At 42.7% G+C, this 19,011-nt stretch overlaps 1 protein-coding gene across 3 annotated transcripts in view; it reads left to right on the top strand.

Annotated features, from left to right (window-relative positions):
* The first annotated feature begins 15,656 nt into the window (after positions 1–15,656).
* Positions 15,657–19,011, top strand: part of ergic1 (endoplasmic reticulum-golgi intermediate compartment 1) — a 72,770-nt gene continuing 69,415 nt past the window's right edge. For 2 of the 3 annotated variants that reach the window (XM_085995325.1, XM_085995324.1), the window contains exon 1: positions 15,657–15,899. In XM_085995325.1, coding sequence (XP_085851451.1) covers positions 15,880–15,899 — 20 coding nt within the window. In that variant the 5' untranslated portion in view covers positions 15,657–15,879. The remainder of the gene's footprint in view (positions 15,900–19,011) is intronic. The other variant, XM_085995327.1, reaches the window with a different exon arrangement.

Below are 19,011 nucleotides of genomic sequence, written 5' to 3'. Positions count from 1 at the left end.
TAGAGATGTAACAGATTTTAAGCAAGTGCAGGGAAAGGGGAGGAAATAACAAAAGGGAAGGTCTGTGATAGGGTGGAAGGCAGGAGTAATTAAATGAAAAAAGGTATGATTGTACAAAGCAAAAGGAGATGGTAATGGGACAAGTAAAGAAACAAAAGATGAGTCTAGAAGAGGTGTAAATGGGAATGGCAGAATCATCAACAGCTGCCATGTGAAAAAATAGGGGCAGAGGTTATGGTCTGAAATTGTTGAACTTGATATTGAGTCCAGAAGGCTGTAAAGTACCTAATTGAAAGATGAGGTGCTGTTCCTCGAGCTTATGTTGAGCTTCATTGGAACAGTGCAAGAGGCCAAGGACAGAGGGTTCAGAGGAGAAATGGAGTGGAGAATTAAAGTGACAGGCGACTGGAAGATCGGGGTCACGCTTACGGACTGAATGGAGGTATTCTGCAAAGCGGTCACCCAATCTGCGTTTGGTCTTCCCAATGTAGAGGAGACTGCATCATGAGCAGCAAATACAGAATACTAATTTGCAAGTACAAGTAAATCCCTGCTTCACCTGGAAGGAGTGTTTGGGGCCCTGGACAATGGGAAGGGAGGAGGTAAAAAGGCAGGTGTTGCATCTCCTGCGCTGAGGACTGCTGGGCTCCAGTAGTATTGGTGGGGGGATGCAAGGTCTAGCTGTTTTGTGGAGAAGGGAGCAAGAGAATGGGATCCAAACTACCACTGGGTCATTTTGAACCAGTAGGCCCCACCTGCCTACCTTGTTGTTCTCACTGATCAGCCTTTACCTCCTCCTCTAATCCACCCATAGTCTCTTTTGCACCCTTACGTATTCGCCCACCAAATTCCCCATCATCAATCAGTTCCTGTATTTATGTTTCTGCCTTAAACCGCATAAGTACTTTCTCTGCCTTTTAATATTAATGGTATTAAAATCATGGGCTGCAGATGTAGGATTTCCAGATATGTGCTTCCAGCATATGCCAGGAGTGCAAAAGCTGATCAGCAAATTTGCTAACTTAAATAGTCTATATTAAACGTACATTTTCATAAACAAACAATAAATGCTAAATGTTCAAATTTTTTGAGGCTAAACATGGTTCAGAATAGAACTTCAGAAGATATTAAAATTCACAAAAGACAATTCAATTGATAAATTTAATCATGTTATTGGGAAATATGTAATTTATTCCATTTTTAATGATGCTTCAAATCTTATTTTGGACATTAGAAATTTCAGTTACTGAGCAAAAAATTGCATTTTTTTCAAACAACAGTTTGAGTGACTCAATTGGTTCATCAACAAAGCATGACAGTGAAAAGGTGACATTTAGCTTTCCCGTTTTAAAATGGTATCATAAGTTTTCTTCAGTGTGACATATTGGCCTGCATTTTGCAGTTGTCATGTCAGCGAAATCGTCAGCGTCTTTACTCTGTGAAACCGATAGCAACTTCTGCCGTTCGCACATGCACATTTACAGGCAGAAATCCACAAGTTGCTGTCAGTGATTCCCCGGTCCTCCACAGGGTGCACTGTTGAAGTCTCCGACGATGAAATTAACACAGAGATCAAGGTAGTGACGTGAACTTGGGCTAATTGCCCACGTCTTATGAATTAAAATCACTAGAACATTTTCGGCTTGTCTGAGTGGGCACAAGGAGCATGTTTGCCATTGATGCATATTCAGTGAAGCCAGGATTCTACCAGATGGAGATTTTTACATGGAAGAAACTTACACAAACCAGCTGTGAGACCCAGGTATGAGATTTTTTTCAATTTTTTTTCGTATCTACAGGAATTTTTCATTTTTTTCCACATCTACTGGAACTGCTTAAAGAGGAAGCCTGTGGAGGATAATTAATGCCTTTTTCACTCATGGCCCCAATATTGTATGATTTGTACGTAATGGGAGTATGATGCAGGGAACAACGAAGAAGAGTCAGGCACCATAAGAACAAAAGAATATAAGAAATAAGAGCAGGAGTAGGCCATTCGGCTCTTCGAGCCTGCTCCGTCATTCAGTAAGATCATGGTTGATCTACCTCAACTATATCTTCCTGCATTATCCCCATAACCCTTGATTCCCTTAATATCCAAAAATCGATCAATCTCTATCTTGAATATATTCAATGACTGAGCATTCACAGCCCTCTGGGGTAGAGAATTCTGAAGATTCACAACTCTTTGAGTGAAGAAATTTCTCCTCATCCAGGGGAAACATCCTCCCAACATTTACCCTGTCAAGCCCTGTAAGAATTTTATATGTTTCAATGAGATAAGAACATAAGAAATAGGAGCAGGAATCGGCCACTTGGCCCCTCGAGCCTGCTCCGCCATTCAGTAAGATCATGGCTGATATTGGGCTCAAAGCCACTTCCCTGCCCGCTCCCCATAACCCTTCTCTCCCTTATTTTGCAAAAATCTTGCAAAAATCTGTCTATCTCCATCTTAAATGTATTTAATGACCCAGCCTCCACGGTGCTCCGGGGCAGAGAATTACACAGATTTATGACCCTCTGAGAGAAGAAATTCCTCCTCATCTCAGTTCTAAAAGGATGACCCTTTATTCTGAAACTGTGCCCCCGAGTTCTAGATTTCCCCACGAGGGGAAACATCCTCTCTGCATCTACCTTGTCGAGTCCCCTCAGTATTTTATATGTTTCGATAAGATCACCTCTCATTCTTCTAAATTCCACTGAATATAGGCCCAACCTGCTCAACCTTTGTTCATAAGGCAACCCCCTCATCACTGGAATTAACCTAGTGAATTGTCTCTGAACAGCCTCCAATGCAAGTATATCCTTCCTTAAATAAGGAGACTAAAACTGTACGCAGTACTTAAGGTGCGGTCTCATCAATACCCTGTACAGTTGTAGCAGGACTTCCCTGCTTTTATACTCCAACCCCCTTGCAATAAAGGCCAACATTCCATTTGCCTTTTTGATTTCATGCACAAAGACCCCCAGGTCCCTCTGAACTGTACCATTTTGTAGTCTCTCTCCATTTAAATAATAATTTGCTTTTTTATTTTTCCTGCCAAAGTGGATAACCTCGCACTTTCCCACATTATACTCCATCTGCCAAATGTTTGCCCACTCACTTAGCCTGTCTATATCCCTTTGCAGATTCTTTGAGTCCTCTGCACAACTTGCTTTCCCACCCATCTTTGTATCATCTGCAAACTTGGCTACATTACACTCGGTCCCTTCATCCAAGTCATTAATGTAGGTAGTAAGTAGTTGAAGCCCAGCACCGATCCCTGTGGCACCCCACTAGTTACTGTTTGCCAACCGGAAAATTACCCATTTATCCTGACTCTCTGCTTTCTGTTAGTTAGCCAATTCTCTATCCATGCTAATATATTACCCCCAACTCCGTGAGCTCTTATCTTATGCAGTAACCTTTTATGTGGCACCTTAACAAATGCCTTCTGGAAATCCAAATACACTACATCCACTGGCTCACCTTTGTCCATCATGCTCGTTACATCCTCAAAGAACTCCAGCAAATTTGTTACACATGATTTGCCTTTCATAAAACCATGCCAACTCTGCTTGACTGTTGTAGGGTTCTCAAAATTCCCACATTCCCCAAAGTTATGGATAAAGGGACCCTGCATGGACAAGTTATGAAAAGACAGGGTACCCAAAATGGCTTCTGCAACTTCGTGACCAAAGGGACAGGATTTTAAAAGCAAGGCTCTGCAAGCAGGCAGACACCTTTTTTTCAAGCCTGGGACAAAACTTAAAATGCAGGAATCTGTGAAAAGACTCTGGAGCCAGACAGCCAAAATTAACGCAGAATATGCATTCATTCGCCTTGAAAAAAATCAAGCTAGAATGGGCCTATAATCGAGTCCATTAGATTTCTGCATTTTAATCGGTAACAGCTCACAGAAGCCATCAAGTCAGGAAAACCCGATTAAGCCTCATGCATAACCAACAACCAGGACATCAAAACCATTATAACACAGAGACAGCCATTTCAGGGTTGTTAAAGTAAATGGCTGTAATCAGTTTAAATGAGCCCGCCAAAAGTTAGACAAAGGACTGACCTGATTTGGTGCACAGATAAGGAATGAAGATTCGGGTATAATTGTAGACCCATCGGTAGTGATAGCTCTCTCTTGCTCTGGCCTCTTATCGTTTGGCTTTTGGCCTGCTGCCGCTCATTCTCGTGCCCTGGCCTCGTGGCGGGCTCTCTTCTCACTCTCCGCGCCGCTCAACACCAAGGATGCCCATTACTACACTGAGGGCCCAAACGTGGGAGGAGAACGAGACCCGAGTTTGAAACCACACTGGAGACACAGGCCACAAACGGGCAGATGAGACGAAGAATTACAGTAAACCGGTAAGAGCAGAGAAGGGCAGCGAAAGACAAATTGGGGAAACCAAAACACCTGGTTATAAGCTGGCGTTTGGTGAATAAGTTGGCGTTGCATGCATGGACAGTAAAACCCCAATAAGCTGGTATTCGAAGAGTGGGTAGAAAAATCTAGACAAAACGGCCTAGTTATAAGCTGGCGTTTGTCACATGGACAGTCATTAGCCCAGTTGAAGAATAAGCTGGTGTTCGAAGCATGGGTAGCAACATCATTAGACGGTAAAGACCGCCTACTGACCCCAGACCACAGCAATACCGTCGGCGACCGCCCAAAGGAGAAGAGAGCCCATCGCGACAAAGTACTCGACGAAGACGTTAACAGAGGAAAAGGGAGGGTGCCTTTGCACAAACAACTTCAGCACTGCGCCCTGTGACCACGTGGCGACGGGATACCCCAAAGGACAGGAAGAGCGGACCTCAAACCCCACCATCTAAAGCGACAGGTTTTGAATTGGTGAGCATGAAATCCTGGCCCCTCATAGCTTAATCTAGTTAGGTATAGGGGGTGGGATTAAGGATAAGGGGATTTTTAATGTATTTGTTTCCCTCGATGTGCCGTGTGTTCCCCATTCCCATATAAGTGTATTAACTGTTTTATGCCTGTAACTACACCAGTAATTCTCAGTAGTATTGTGTTTTATTCAGCCTTTTAATAAAAGTTGGTTTTCTTGCATCAAGCCACTTGTCTACTCGATTTTCTGTATCTCCGCCTGTACCTAAGTCCGGTGTCTAGGACCCAGGGGGGTGTGGAGCGATTCAAACCGCTCAAAGGAGTCAGAGGTGAAGCTGACACACACACAACCAAAACCCCCTACACTGCATTATCATTTTCCAAATGCCCTCCTATTGCTTCCTTAATGAAGGACTCCAGCATTTTCCCACTAGCTGTAGCCTGCCAACCTGTTTATTTCTACTCTCTGTTTTCTCTCTGTTAACCAATCCTCAATCTATGCCAATATATTACCCCCAATCCCATGAGCCCTAATTTTGTGCAATAACCTCTTGTATGGCACCTTATTGAATGCTTTTTGAAAATCCAAATACACCACATCCACTGGTTCCCCCTTATCTATCCTGCTAGTTACATCTTCAAAAAACTCTATTAGATTTGTCAAACACGATTTCCCTTGCATAAATCCATGTTAACTCTGCCCAATCATATTATGATTTTCTAAGTGCCCTGTTACCGGGTCCCTAGTAATAGGTTCTAGCATTTTCCCTACTACTGATGGCAGGCTAACTGGCTTATAGTTTCTTGTTTTAGCTCTCCCTCCTTTCTTGAATAGCGGGGTTACATTTGCTACCTTCAAATCCGTGGGGACAATTCTAGAATCTGGGGAATTCTGGATGATCAAAACCAATGCATCCATTATCTCCATAGCCACCTCTTTTAAAATCCTAGGGTGTAGGCCATTAGGTCCAGGGGATTTGTCAGCTTTTAGTCCCATTAATTTCTCCAGTACTTGTTCTTTACTAATACTAATTTCTTCATGTTCCCCATTATTCCCGGAATGTTTTTGTGTCTTCTTCTGTGAAGACAGAAGTTACAAACTATTTGTTTATAGTGTCTGCCATTTCTTTCTTCCCCATTATAATTTCTCCTATTTCTACCTGTAAGAGACCCACGTTTACTTTTGCTAATCTCTTCCTTTTTAAATACCTATACAAGCTTTTACAATATGTTTTTATGTTTCTTACTAGTTTACTCTCATTTTCTCTCTCTTTATCAATTTCTTGTTCCTCCTTTGCTGAATTCTAAAATGCTCCCAATCCTCAGGCTTACTCCTCTTTTTGGCCACACCATGCCCGTAGACTGATGAGGAGGAATATTTACCCGCGTGTATAGGGAGAGGCTGTCTTTCACGATGATATCGGAGGAGTTGTGTGTGAGGAGACTACGCTTCAGTAGAGTCAATCGGCCACATATGTGATATGTTAAAGGAGAAACTACAGCTACATTCTAAGTTCCACACTGCCTTATCAGTGGTCATGAAGGTAACGACAGCACTCAAATTTTATGCATGTGGATCATTTCAATCCAACATCACCCAGAGTGCTGTGAGGACCTGCATTCACCAGGTCATGGATGCCATATTCTGTAGGGCTTCTGATGTCATCAACTTTGACATGTCCCCCTCGCAGCAAAGTGAGAGGTCTATTGCATTCCATAGGATCGCTGGCTTCCCCAAAGTGTTTGGGGCCATCGGTGGAACCCATATCCCAAATGATGCACCTGTTACATACTTAAACAGGAAGGGGTTTGACGTAAGAAAACTACTAGGCACTTGGTCTAAGTATTAAACAAGGCTTTAATCAACTGTTTTTCAACATGGAGATCTAGTTGTGTCCTTCACTAGTTCCTGTTAAAGAATGTCCTGAGCAAGCTGGGCCCATGCCCTAGAATTTATACTCTCCTTGGACAGCGCCACCAGCAGGCCGCCCAGTATCATTTCATAAGTCATTTCCACATGAATGACAAGATTCATGTCAGGGTTTAATTCATTAAATGTGATGCCCAACTGCGGATCCTGGATGTCAATGCAGATCATCGGATATTAGATGAGAAGGACTACCCGCTGAAGCCGTGGCTGATGGCACCCTACCGCAGGACCAATAGTGAAGTACAGGAAAGATACAACCATGCACATGTGTGCAAGTGCTAAGGGGTGGAGAGGACAATTGGGGTGCTGAAATCACGCTTCCGAAGCCTGGTCAGGTCAGTGGGGACTTTGCAGTACTCAGCTGTCAAAGTGGCGAGGATTGTGGTGATCTTTTGCGCATTACACAACTTTCCCCTGCGGGAAGGACTGACCCTTGACCTGGCAGATGAGATTCTGGTGGTAATGGACGACATGGAGCATCCCAACATGGATGTCGCTGAGGCCATGCTTTGTGGAGCACCCGAGGAAGCCACTGCTGCAGTGGGCAGGGTGGTTAGAGAGCAGCTGGTGGCTCATGCATTTGGACAGTAATGAGAGTGACGTAGATGCCTCCTCCCTCCCACTCTCCCAGGAAGGCACACAAAAGAACAGGCAAGACTGAAAGTGAAACAGTGAACTTTTATTGAAGCAGCAAATACTCATTGCAAGACTTTTGAAGTAGTTATTGCTAAACTTTACATAAACACTGAAATACTTAGTGCGGGTCCTTAAATACAAATTGAGCTAGCTAGCCACTAGAACTACATTTTTTTATGTATGCAGTATACTAATCCATTGGGTTTTGGTTTTCAAGGAAAAACAAATTGAATTGCAAATTTTGAAGTGCAAGGACTAATTAATATCCTAAATTCCAATGTAATAAAAAGGAACTGAACTTACTCAGTTGTCTTGAAGCAGTGGCCTTAGTCATAGGCTTTTATAGGCTGTTTTGTAGTTGCATGTTTTTTTGAGTTGTCAGATTTTCTGGGCCAACATCAGCTCTGTTGTCACCATGTTGAAACAATGCGAGATGACAATAAACAAATCAGAAGTTGTGCTGCGGCTGTACTGTGCTCCAGTTAGGCCACACCTGGAGTACTGCATACAGTTCTAGTCATTGTGACATAAAGGAGTCATCAAGGCCTTAATGTAAGTCCCTCTCATACAAGCTAATCCCTGGTGTGAGAGGGAAGAGCTATGAGGAATAATTTACTAAACTGGTACTCTTCAGCTTTGAAAAGAGAGGTCTGATGGGATTTTGTACAGAAGATCTTTAATGGGATACAGAAAGTCATTGCAATCCAATATTTTCAGATATATTGGGGCAAGAAGACATAAATTTAGAGAAGAGATAGATGCCAGAAGTATTTCTTTGCATGTAGAGTGATGAACAGTTGAAATAGGTTGCTAGAAAAGATGGTTGTGGCCAGGACCATGGGCACCTTTAAGAATTGACTAAATTGTGTAACGGGAGATAGTTTGTATTTTGAAAGAATTAGCTCAAATAGGCATCCAAAACAATTATGCAATGTAAATTTGGATGAATCCAACAATATTTTTGTAGACAAAGCTATGCAAATTTCCAAATCAGAATTAACCTGGGACCCACTCCGGTCTCAAACTGGACTGATTCAAAGGCACGAGATGAAACGGAACACAAAGACTTGACATCAGAATTGCACTCACCGAGAATCATAGAATGATATAGCACAGAAGGAGGCCATTCTGTCCAACGAGCCTGTGCCGGCTCTTTGAAAGAGCTATCCAATTAGTCAAACACCCCTGCTATTTCCCCATAGCCCAACAAATTTTTCAACTTCAAGTATATATCCAATTCCCTTTTGAAAGTTATTATTAAATTTGCTTCCACCATCTTTCAGGAAGTGCATTCCAGTGCAACTTGCTGCATAATTGTTTTTTTCTTCACGTCGCCTCTGATTCTTTTGCCAATTACCTTAAATCTGTGTCCTCTGATTACTGACCCTTCTGCCACTGTAAACAGTTTCTCCTTATTTATTCTATCAAACCTCTTCAAGATTTTGACCACATCTATCAAATCTCCCCTTAACCTTCTCTGTTCTAAGGAGAACAACCCCAGTTTCTCTAGTCTCTCCCCGTAACTGATGTCTTTCATCCCTGGTACCATTCTAGTAAATCTCCTCTGCACCCTCTGTAAGGCCTTGACATCCTTCCTAAAGTGTGGTACCCAGAATTGGCCACAATACCCCAGCTGGGGCCTCACCGGTGTTTTATAAAGGTTTGGCTCTTTGCTTTTGTACTCTATTCATTCTATTTATAAAGCCAAGGATCCCGTATGCCTTTTTAAAAGCCTTCTCAACTTGTCCTGCCAGGTTCAAAGACTTGTATATGTACATGCCCAGGTCTCTCTGTTCCTGCACCCCCCTTTAAAATTGTACCATTTAGTTTATATTGCCTCTCCTTATTCTTTCTACCAAATTAATTAATTTACACTTCTCTGTGTTAAATTTAACCTGTCTTGTGTCTGCCCATTTCACCAGTCTGTCTATGTCCTTCTGAAGTCTGTTACTATCCTCCTCACTGTTTACTATATTTCCAAATTTCATGTCATCTGCAAGCATTGAAAAATTATGCTCTGTAGAGCCAAGTCTAGGTCATTAATATATATCAAAAAGAGCAGTGGTCCCAACACCGATCCCTGGGGGACATCAATGCACACTTCCCTCAGTATGAAAAACAACTGTTCATAGAAACATAGAAAAATAGGAGCAGGAGTAGGCCATTCGGCCCTTCGAGCCTGCTCCACCATTCAATATGATCATGGCTGATCCTCTATCTCAATACCATTTTCCCGCTCTCTCCCCATACCCCTTGATGCCTTTTGTGTCTAGAATTCTATTTATCTCCTTCTTAAATATATTCAGTGACTTGGCCTCCACAGCCTTCTGTGGTAGAGAATTCCACAGGTTCACCACCTTCTGAGTGAAGAAATTTATCCTCATCTCAGTCCTAAATGTCCTACCCTGTATCCTGAGACTGTGACCCCTCATTCCAGACCCCCCAGCCAGGGGAAACATCCTCCCTGCACCCAGTCTGTCTAGTCCTGTCAGAATTGTATACGTTTCAATGAGAACCCCTCTCATTCTTTTAAACTCTCGTGAATACAGACCTAGTCAACCTAATCTCTCCTCATACGACCGTCCTGCCATCCGAGGAATCACTCTGGTGAACCTTCGCTGCACTCCCTCTATGGCAAATATGTCCTTTCTTAGATAAGGAGACCAAAACTGCACACAGTACTCCAGGTGTGGTCTCACCAAGGCTCTGTATAACTGTAGTAAGACATCCTTGCTCCTGTACTCAAATCCTCTTGCAATGAAGGCCAACATACCATTTGCCTTCCCAACTGCTTGCTGCACCTGCATGTTTGCTTTCAGTGACTGGTGTACACGGACACCCAGGTCCCTTTGTACATCAACATTTCCCAATCTGTCACCATTTAAATAATACTCTGCCTTTCCTACCGAAGTGGATAACTTCACATTTATCCACGTTATACTGCATCTGCCATGTATTTGCCCACTCACTCAACTTGTCTAAATCATCTTGAAGCCTCTTTGCATTCTCCTCACAACTCACAATCCCACCTAGTTTTGTGTCGTCAACAAACTTGGAAATATTACATTTGGTTCCCTCATTCAAATCATTGATATATATTGTGAATAGCTGGGGCCCAAGCACCGATTCCTGAGGTATCCCGCTAGTCACCGCCTGCCACCCCGAAAAAGACCCATTTATTCCTACTCTCTGTTTCCTGTCTGTTAACCAATTTTTAATCCATGCCAGTATATTACCTCCAATCCCATGTGCTTTAATTTTGCACACTAACCTCTTATGTGGGACTTTATCAAAGGCCTTCTGAAAATCCAAATACACCACATCCACTGGTTCTCCCTTATCTATTCTACCAGTTACATCCTCAAAAAACTCCAGTAGGTTTGTCAAAATCCATGTTGACTTTGTCTAATCCCGTTGAAATTTTCTAAGTGTCCTGTTATCACATCCTTTATAATAGACTCTAGCATTTTCCCTACTACTGATGTTAGGCTAACAGGTCTGTAGTTCCCTGCTTTCTATCTCCCTCCTTTATTAAATAGTGTGGTTACATTTGCCACCCTCCAATCTGCAGGAACTGTTCCATAATCTATAGAAATTTGAAAGATGACAACCAATGCATCCACTATTTCCATGGCTACCTCTTTTAGTACTCTGGGATGCAGATTATCAGGCCCTGGGGATTTATTGACTTTCAGTCCCATTAATTTCTCCAGCACTATTTTTTTACTAATACTAATTTCCTTTGATTCCTCCTTCTCACTAGAACCTTGGCTCCCTAGCATTTCTGGGAAGTTATTTGGTTCTGTCTTCACGGAAGAGGACACAAAGGCCCCGATTTTCTGGCAGCCGTCGGGCGGCTATTCATGCGGCCGGGGGCCGAAAATCGCCGAAAAAGTGGGTCGCGATGCCCCCCGCCTGATTCTCCGCCCCATCTGACTTTCGGACTGCCATTTCACCGCAACCCAATTCAGTCCCGCCCGCCGCTGGCGGGACTGGCCGTCGGAACATTAATTACCACTTATTTCCATGTTTAAGCCGATTTTCAGGGGCCGTTGCGATTTTGTGGGGTTCCCCACGCTAAACACGCCTGCAGGGAACCCTGCTGATGAAACCTGGTGTGAAGCTTGCCGGCTTGCTTGCTGTCAGCTGCAGGTCATTCGGGAAAGCTGTGATTTAAAGGGACAGCATTTGTTTGGTGAAGGACCTTGTTGCTGCAGGCTTGGGGCTACTTCTTCAAGGCTTAGGCACAGCTGTGGAAGGTTGGAGCCTCACACACTTCTCCAATGCGATCTCCTGGGAAGCCCCTCTCGCCACCCTCGCTCAGCGCTTCCTCAGTGGAGGCATCTACGAGAAGCATGGGACGCCTTTTTTTCCTTCCCTTCTTGCCATTAGAGGATCTCCAGCAGCAGAGGCGGCAGCAGCAGAACCAGGAACAGCATGATGAGCACCAAGAGCACCAGGCTGCTGCTCACTCACCTGAAGCTGCACAGGCCAGAAGGGGCCAGTGCTTGGAAGGAGCTTGAGAGCACCTTGCTGTGCTTTAGGGGACCATGGGGACCCGTTTCTGCACTGGCAGTCCTACTCAGAAGGACTTCCATGAAGAACTGGTTTCACTGTTCAATAGATGGCCAACGCTGCTCAAGAGATATCATTCTCTTATGAGCACTCACCATGTTTTCCGTACCCTGGCGAGTTATCTCCTCCATGGAGGTTGCCAGCCTTTCCATGGTGATGCGTTCATGCGCCAATGACTCCACAAAGGCTCTGCTCATGGTCGCTATGGACTCCTCCATTCGCTCCACACTCGCAGCGACCCTGGAGACAAAACCTGCCAGAGACTCCTGCATCTGTGCATGGAGATCCATCACCTCTTCTCTTGCAGAGAGGCGCAGAGGGTCGACATGCAGCACAGCTGAGCTGAGCTGGCAGAGACTTGCGCCCTCCGACGAGGACTCTTCACTGCTGTCCCTGTCTCCAGAATCTGCTGAGGCTCACTTGTGAGCTGTGAAGCACCAGGTGACAACACTACTCTATGTCCCGAAGGTCCCCCCGAGGTGTGAGTGTCTGCGCTGGTGCTGGGTGCGCTTACTTATGCTGATGCTGCGCCCTCAGAGGTTGGAGCTTCCTCTGAGGAGTCTGGCTGCACAGCCACTTCCTCCTCCACAGTGGGGACGGGGGCTCTGGATGGTCCTGTGGGGAAGTAGAGGAAGGAGTTAGAGATGTGATGCCAAGGTTACATGCACATTCGAGTTGACATCCGCTGACACCTGCATCCATGCAGCCTTGGTCTCAGTGGGAGGCCTCTTCCTGCCTGACCTAGGGAAGAGGACCTCCCTGTGGGCCCTAACCCCATCCAATAATGCCTGCAGTGAAGCTTCGTTGAATTTGGAGGCAGCTCGGGGTCTGGCACTGGCCACAGCTGCTGCAGGCTCCTCTGCCATCCTGTATGGTTCGTTTGGAACCCTTCAGAGGATGCAGTGCTTGATATGGACCTTGAAAGCACCACGAATTATGACATCATACTGTGGGGCTTTCTGACTAGAAATGGACAATTAGCAAGGCTGCCCACATGCTGGGAATTAATTGGCCACTTGAGGGAAAATTGTGTGGAGCTGGCTTACACATTTGTTTGTGTGTCAGAACCCCACATTCGGGGGAATCCGACCATTTCCCACACAAGCCACAAAATCGGGCCCAAAGTATTTGTTTAATTGCTCTGCCATTTCCTTGTTCCCCATTATAAATTCTCCCATTCCTGAATGTAAGGGACCTACATTTGTCTTCACTAATCTTTTTCTTTTTACATACTTGTAGAAGCTTTTACGGTCCGCTTTTATGTTCCTTGCAAGTTTACTCTCATACTCTATTTTTTCCCCTCCTAATCAATCTCTTGGTCCTTTTTTGCTGAATTCTAAACTGCTCCCAATCCTCAGGCTTGCTACTTTTTCTGGCAACTTTATATGACTCCTCTTTGGATCTAATACTATCCTTAATTTCTTTTGTTAGCCATGGTTGTGCCGCTTTTCCTTTTGTGTTTTTGCGCCAGAAAGGAATGTATAACTGTTGCAATTCATGCATTTGTTCCTTAAATGTTAGCCATTGCCTATCCACCGTCATGCCTTTTATTGAAGCTCCCCAATCTATCATAGCCAACTCACTCCTCATACCTTCGTAGTTTCCTTTGTTTAGATTTAGGACCCTAGTTTCGGATTGGACTTCTTCACTTTCCATCTTAATGAAGAATTCTATCATGTTATGGTCACTCTTCCCTAAAGGACCCCGCGCAACAAGATTATTAATTAACCTTCTCATTGCACAATACCCAATCTAGGATAGCCTGTTCCTTAGTTGGCTCAACGTACTCGTCTAGAAAACCATCTCGTACACACTCCAAGAATTCATCCTCCACAGTATTATTGCTAATTTGGTTTGGCCAGTCTATATGTAGATTAAAGTCACCCATGATTACTGTAGTACCCTTGTTACATGCATCTCTAATTTCCTGTTTGATGCCATCCTCTACATTACCACTACTGTTTGGAGGCCTGTAGACAGCTCCCACCAATATTTTCTGCCTCTTGGTGCTTCTTAGCTCCACCCAGACTGATTCTACATCTTGATTTTCTGAGCCAATATCCTTTCTCATTATTGCTCTGATTTCATCCTTTACTAAAAACGTCACCCCACCTCCTTTTCTTTTTTGCCTGTCCTTCCTAAATATCAAATATCCTTGGATATTCAGCTCCCAGCCTTGGTCACCCTGCAGCCATGTCTCTGTAATCGCAATTATATTGTATCCATTTACATCTATTTGCGCTGTTAATTCGTCTACCTTATTATGAATGCTTTTTGCATTCAGATACAGTGCCTTTCACCAGTACTCTCCGCTTTCTGTCCCTTAGCCAATTTCATTTTCATACAGCTACTGCCCCTTTAATCCCATGGGCTTCAATTTTGCTAACAAGTCTATTATGTGGTAGTTTATCAAATGCCTTTTGAAGGTCCACAAGATCAACCACGCTCCCTTACCCACTCTTTACCTTACTTTGCCTTTAAGAAATTCATGCTGGCTTTTAAAAACCACCTCAAAATTGGCTGCCAATAACATGATTGTTCCTTTGGTTAACCCTTTACCTAGAGTGGCTGCTGCATGGGAACATAAATGGAACAAAACATGAAGAGAAAAAATATTAAATAAGGGGAAAGCAAGTCTGCTATAGAGCAATCAGAGCAACGACAGCAATTTAAAATGTTTTTTTGCTAGTTTATGATAGAAATTTATGGCACAGAAGGAGACCATTCAGCCCATTGTGTCTGTGCCACTCAAAAAAGAGTTATCCAGCCTAATCCTACTTTCCAGCTCTTGGTCCATAGCCTTGATACCACCCCTGATAGCCAGCAATTCCTGAGTGAGTATATCAGTTATGTTAGATAAAGGCAGTTTGCTTCTATATCAAACACATATCGTGTTGTCCTGATCTGGTACAGGTATGTCATGGTTGCCCATATCTCCAGGAAACAATGAATACCAGTGTGGTGATTCAACATCATTGCACTGACATCCATATCAGCAAAATTTGATTTCAAGAATGGGCTACTAAGTTTTTAACTACTGCAGGATCTAGGCACTCCATTTCTCCTTATGTCAAAATAATTACTGCTGTGGTAAAACTCTATAGATTTCTTCAATAATCACAAATTTAAAATCTCTAAAATAAAGTTATTTTCCAGTAATCTATTTCTTCCCTATAAATATTTACTCAAGTTATTGCAAATTACAAAAGTGTACAAAATGGAGGCAACCAATTGGAATTGTTCATCTCTCAACGTTTTTAGACAGGTTAGATATTCTCTAACCTCCACATACATGTTTCACCAGTAAGGAAACGAATGCCACCAAACTGTGATCATATGGTTTAAAAAAAAGTTTTCACATTTTATTTTATAACTACTATACATCAAGGCACAGCACTAGAACAGTTCAAAGTTCAAGATCTTCTCATGACCAGCATCTGAAGTGGCTCAACAAATTGTTGGTCCGAGTGGAACAGGTAGACGTGGCCAGAGTCCATTATTTGCCATGTAAGATTCAACAAAGTCTGTTGAGCACTGCATCTTCCGCAGTGGAATTCATGGCAGGAGCAGTTCACCTGGACCTCTGCCTCATCTTTCGTCTCTTGGCTCTAATGTCGACAAGTGAGAGGGAGGGAGGGGTGTCTTTTTTGGGGGGATCACTTTCTTCTACAGAGAGTAAAAAGACCAGCACACAGCAAACGCACCAACTTTACTGCATTGATCAGACCGGAAAAAGACTGGCGAGCGGTTTCTCTGCAGCCAATAGCGAAGTGCAAGGCGTCTAACACTGACGGTACATCCGGGCAGCAGCCGGCGGGCTCTGGAGAAAGTTGCTGACTTTACCTTTGATAATTGCACTAAATTGTATTCATTGAATTGGTTGCCGTTAAAGTCGCCGGAATGGCTTTCGACGTCAGGAGGTGAGTTTGCGCTGGGGAGGGGGTTGGTGCATCAATATCTATTTCTTGTGTAGGCGAAGCTGGGAGAGGATGTAGAGAGTTTTTAGAAATGCTGCACAATTCCAGAATTCGGGGCAAAGTGGTCCTTGTATCTCCTGCAAAAAGGTTCCATTCGTGGCACACAGTGCAAAGCCCACCAAGGGAAACCCAGGAGCTGTTATTCGCTGTGTGTGTTTGCAGTTGTAGTCTAGTTTGGGCTGCTTCATTCGAGCTGAGGAATGCACCTTTTCAGGATTGTCTTTAATTTTTAACTTATGGCCTTACAACAGAATATGTTGCCCATGTCAGATATGGGGCAGGTCTCCAGTATATGTGAGCACTTAAGCAAATGTACACTTGTGTTCTTTTTATAACTAGCGTTAAAATAATAAAATGCCCAGGAGAGTGCCATTTCAATGTGTTATGAAATAACTTGTATCTCCAGTTCGGTGAATTGATCTTTGTGGTTGATTGCACCCAATTATTTCTTTCTTGTACACTGGTGTAGCTTTAATTTATTAACACGTGGCGCCCAATGATTTGTTTCAGCTCGGGTCTGGCTCTACCCGGAAGCTTTTTCTCCTCTGTTTTAAATTGCATCTTCAGAAACTAAATGTGTTGAACATCGCCAGTAATTTCAGTACAGGAGATAGAGAATTAAAAAAAAAAAGTAATTAGACAATTTTAACCTCTAGAGATATCTCATAATTAACAATTTTACATTATTGATTAAATCCTCTGACTTGGGTATTTTGATTTGATTTGGAGATTTATTTTTGTGGTAAATTAGGGTTCGAATTGAGCCACCCTCACTCCTTCCACATTGTGTTTTAGCCCTTTTACCCACAGGATTTTTGTATAGATATCTTAAAACTCCCGTTGGGTTATTGTTGCCATTACTGGATGCACGGTACAGGTGTGTAACTGCCTGGAAGTGAAGTTACATTTAACCATTCAGAAGTACATATACAATTTTGTAATACAACATGAATTGGATACTCTTCCTCACCCCCAGCCATTACTGTAGGTAATAGTGATTTTTTTAAAAAGTGTTTCAGATTTCAAGATGCAGTTTCTCATGATTATACGAGAGCTGTATCTTTTTTTTTAAATGGTCTTCCTGGTATAAACACCGAGGTAGTTCAGGTTTTCGCATCTGAGTGAATTTAAGGGCTTGTGGTTTGTGAACTACTGTTGCCTACCTCCTATGCCTTGCCCTGGGCTCCCGATAAAGAATTAGAGGGCAAGCGAAGAGCAGAATTCAATAGTACAAGTACACAAATTAAATGAGTGAGAATGCCCTACCACTCTACAGCACATTGGTGCAACAACGTACTGAGCCAACATGAATGATTCTGCCCCGGCCTGCCTCCTTCTAGGTTTATCTTTGCCCCTCTTTCTCTTGAAGGTGCTGACTCCTTCCTGGGATATGGTTTAATAGGTGCTAATAGTTCTCTGGTACCTTGTCCCAGTGGCCATTTTTCCTTTGTAAGCCTAGATGATGAGCGTTGATAGGCTGTGGTGGCCATCATTGTCAAACCCAATACTGTACATGTGTTGATGTTGGAACACATGAACATCCAACAGGTGTTCCTGGATAGTCTTCGGGAGCGGGAATCCTGATTGTTTCTTTTTTCATTCCTATCCCAGAAGTGCTGAATCAATGGCCGTCTCTTTACCGCTGCTCTGGCTGAGAACTAATTCGAGGCAGATCTGGGACCTTCTGTTGTGTGGTGCAGCACTTACCCATTTAAACACGTGGTGATATCATCTTGCATCCTTCCTCTTTCATGCTTTATTATCTCTTTCCTCGCCCCCTCCATTTTTCACTGTTTAATTTCCTTTTGGTTTTTTGTATCTTGTCTTTCTAACAATCAAAGCAAGGATCAAATGAACACATTTAGATATATATTAGAATTACTTGGGATATTCTCCCTTCCTTCCTGCTCCTATCTGATATTTGCAGCTGGTACCTCAGGGTGTGTTGTTGCTTGGATGTTGTGATAAGTGATTTAAGTTGTAAAGGACAAAAAAATGTTACTAGAGGGTGATTATAACACCTAAATCATTTTAGAATACCATGAATGGTAAATAGGACTAATATTTCTGATACTGGGAATGGTTAAGTTAACAGAGGTCATTGCTACAATGAATTTGTAGAGCCGAAGAGTGCAGAGCACTTGGAATTATAAATGATATGCTAAATTACTTTTGATTTCTTAGGCCTTCTTTAGTGAATGTTTAGACATCCTGCTTCTTGTGAGCTTAAAGCTTAGTAGATGTTTCATTTATTAAATTTTTTTTTTTGGTCTTCAGTGCTGTTATATCAAATAGATCTTTGATAAGTGATCGGAAAGGGAAATATATATTAATTTATCAGTAGTAATGAGTTGTAGTAGCACAAGTTTCAGTAGCCTGTGGATTAAAAAGATGTCACAATGACCAGCAAAATGGTGTTGTATTTCTGAAAATGTCAGCATTCATGTGTTTATGCATTCACTGTCACCAGTCAATGTGCATAGCTTTTAGTTTAAACATTTCAGCTTCTTCTGAATCGAATATTCTTTGCTACCTCCTTCAAAAAAATGATTTCCATAATCCAGATGGTCATCCAAAGAAAGGATTAAAAGTGTGTGACTGAAGATGTCAGTCAAATGCAATAACTCTTGGTACAGAGTTTATCAGCCAAGATCTAATGCAGGGGTTTCAGAACTGGATAGTTTTTTTGCTTCAGTTCAATATTGAGTCAGTCTGCATTAGGGTTACTACAGTTCCACATTCAGTGGGAAATGAATTATCAATCCCATGTTCTATTAATGGAGGATATAGGATGTGTTTCAAATCCACATTCTGCTGCAGCAGATTTTTAATATTTTCACAATGAAATGGCTCCAAGCTTTCAAATTATTACATTAATATGCAACATGTGCACTTTGTTTTTAATATGTACAACATTTTGGCCAGTCATTGTGTTATTTTTCATGTTCTTGTATCATTTTTAATAGGCTTTGATTTAATGATTTATGGATGATGTCTTTTACTGATTGTGCTATTCTTTTACATTTGGAGAGTTACGAGGTACTTTCAAGAACTG

Source organism: Somniosus microcephalus, chromosome 8 (assembly GCF_052327205.1).
Source record: "Somniosus microcephalus isolate GS21.2 chromosome 8, FLI_Smic_1.0, whole genome shotgun sequence".
NCBI lineage: Eukaryota > Metazoa > Chordata > Chondrichthyes > Squaliformes > Somniosidae > Somniosus > Somniosus microcephalus.
The sequence above is the reverse complement of the archived record's forward strand: the minus strand, read 5'-3'. Positions and strand labels throughout refer to the sequence as shown.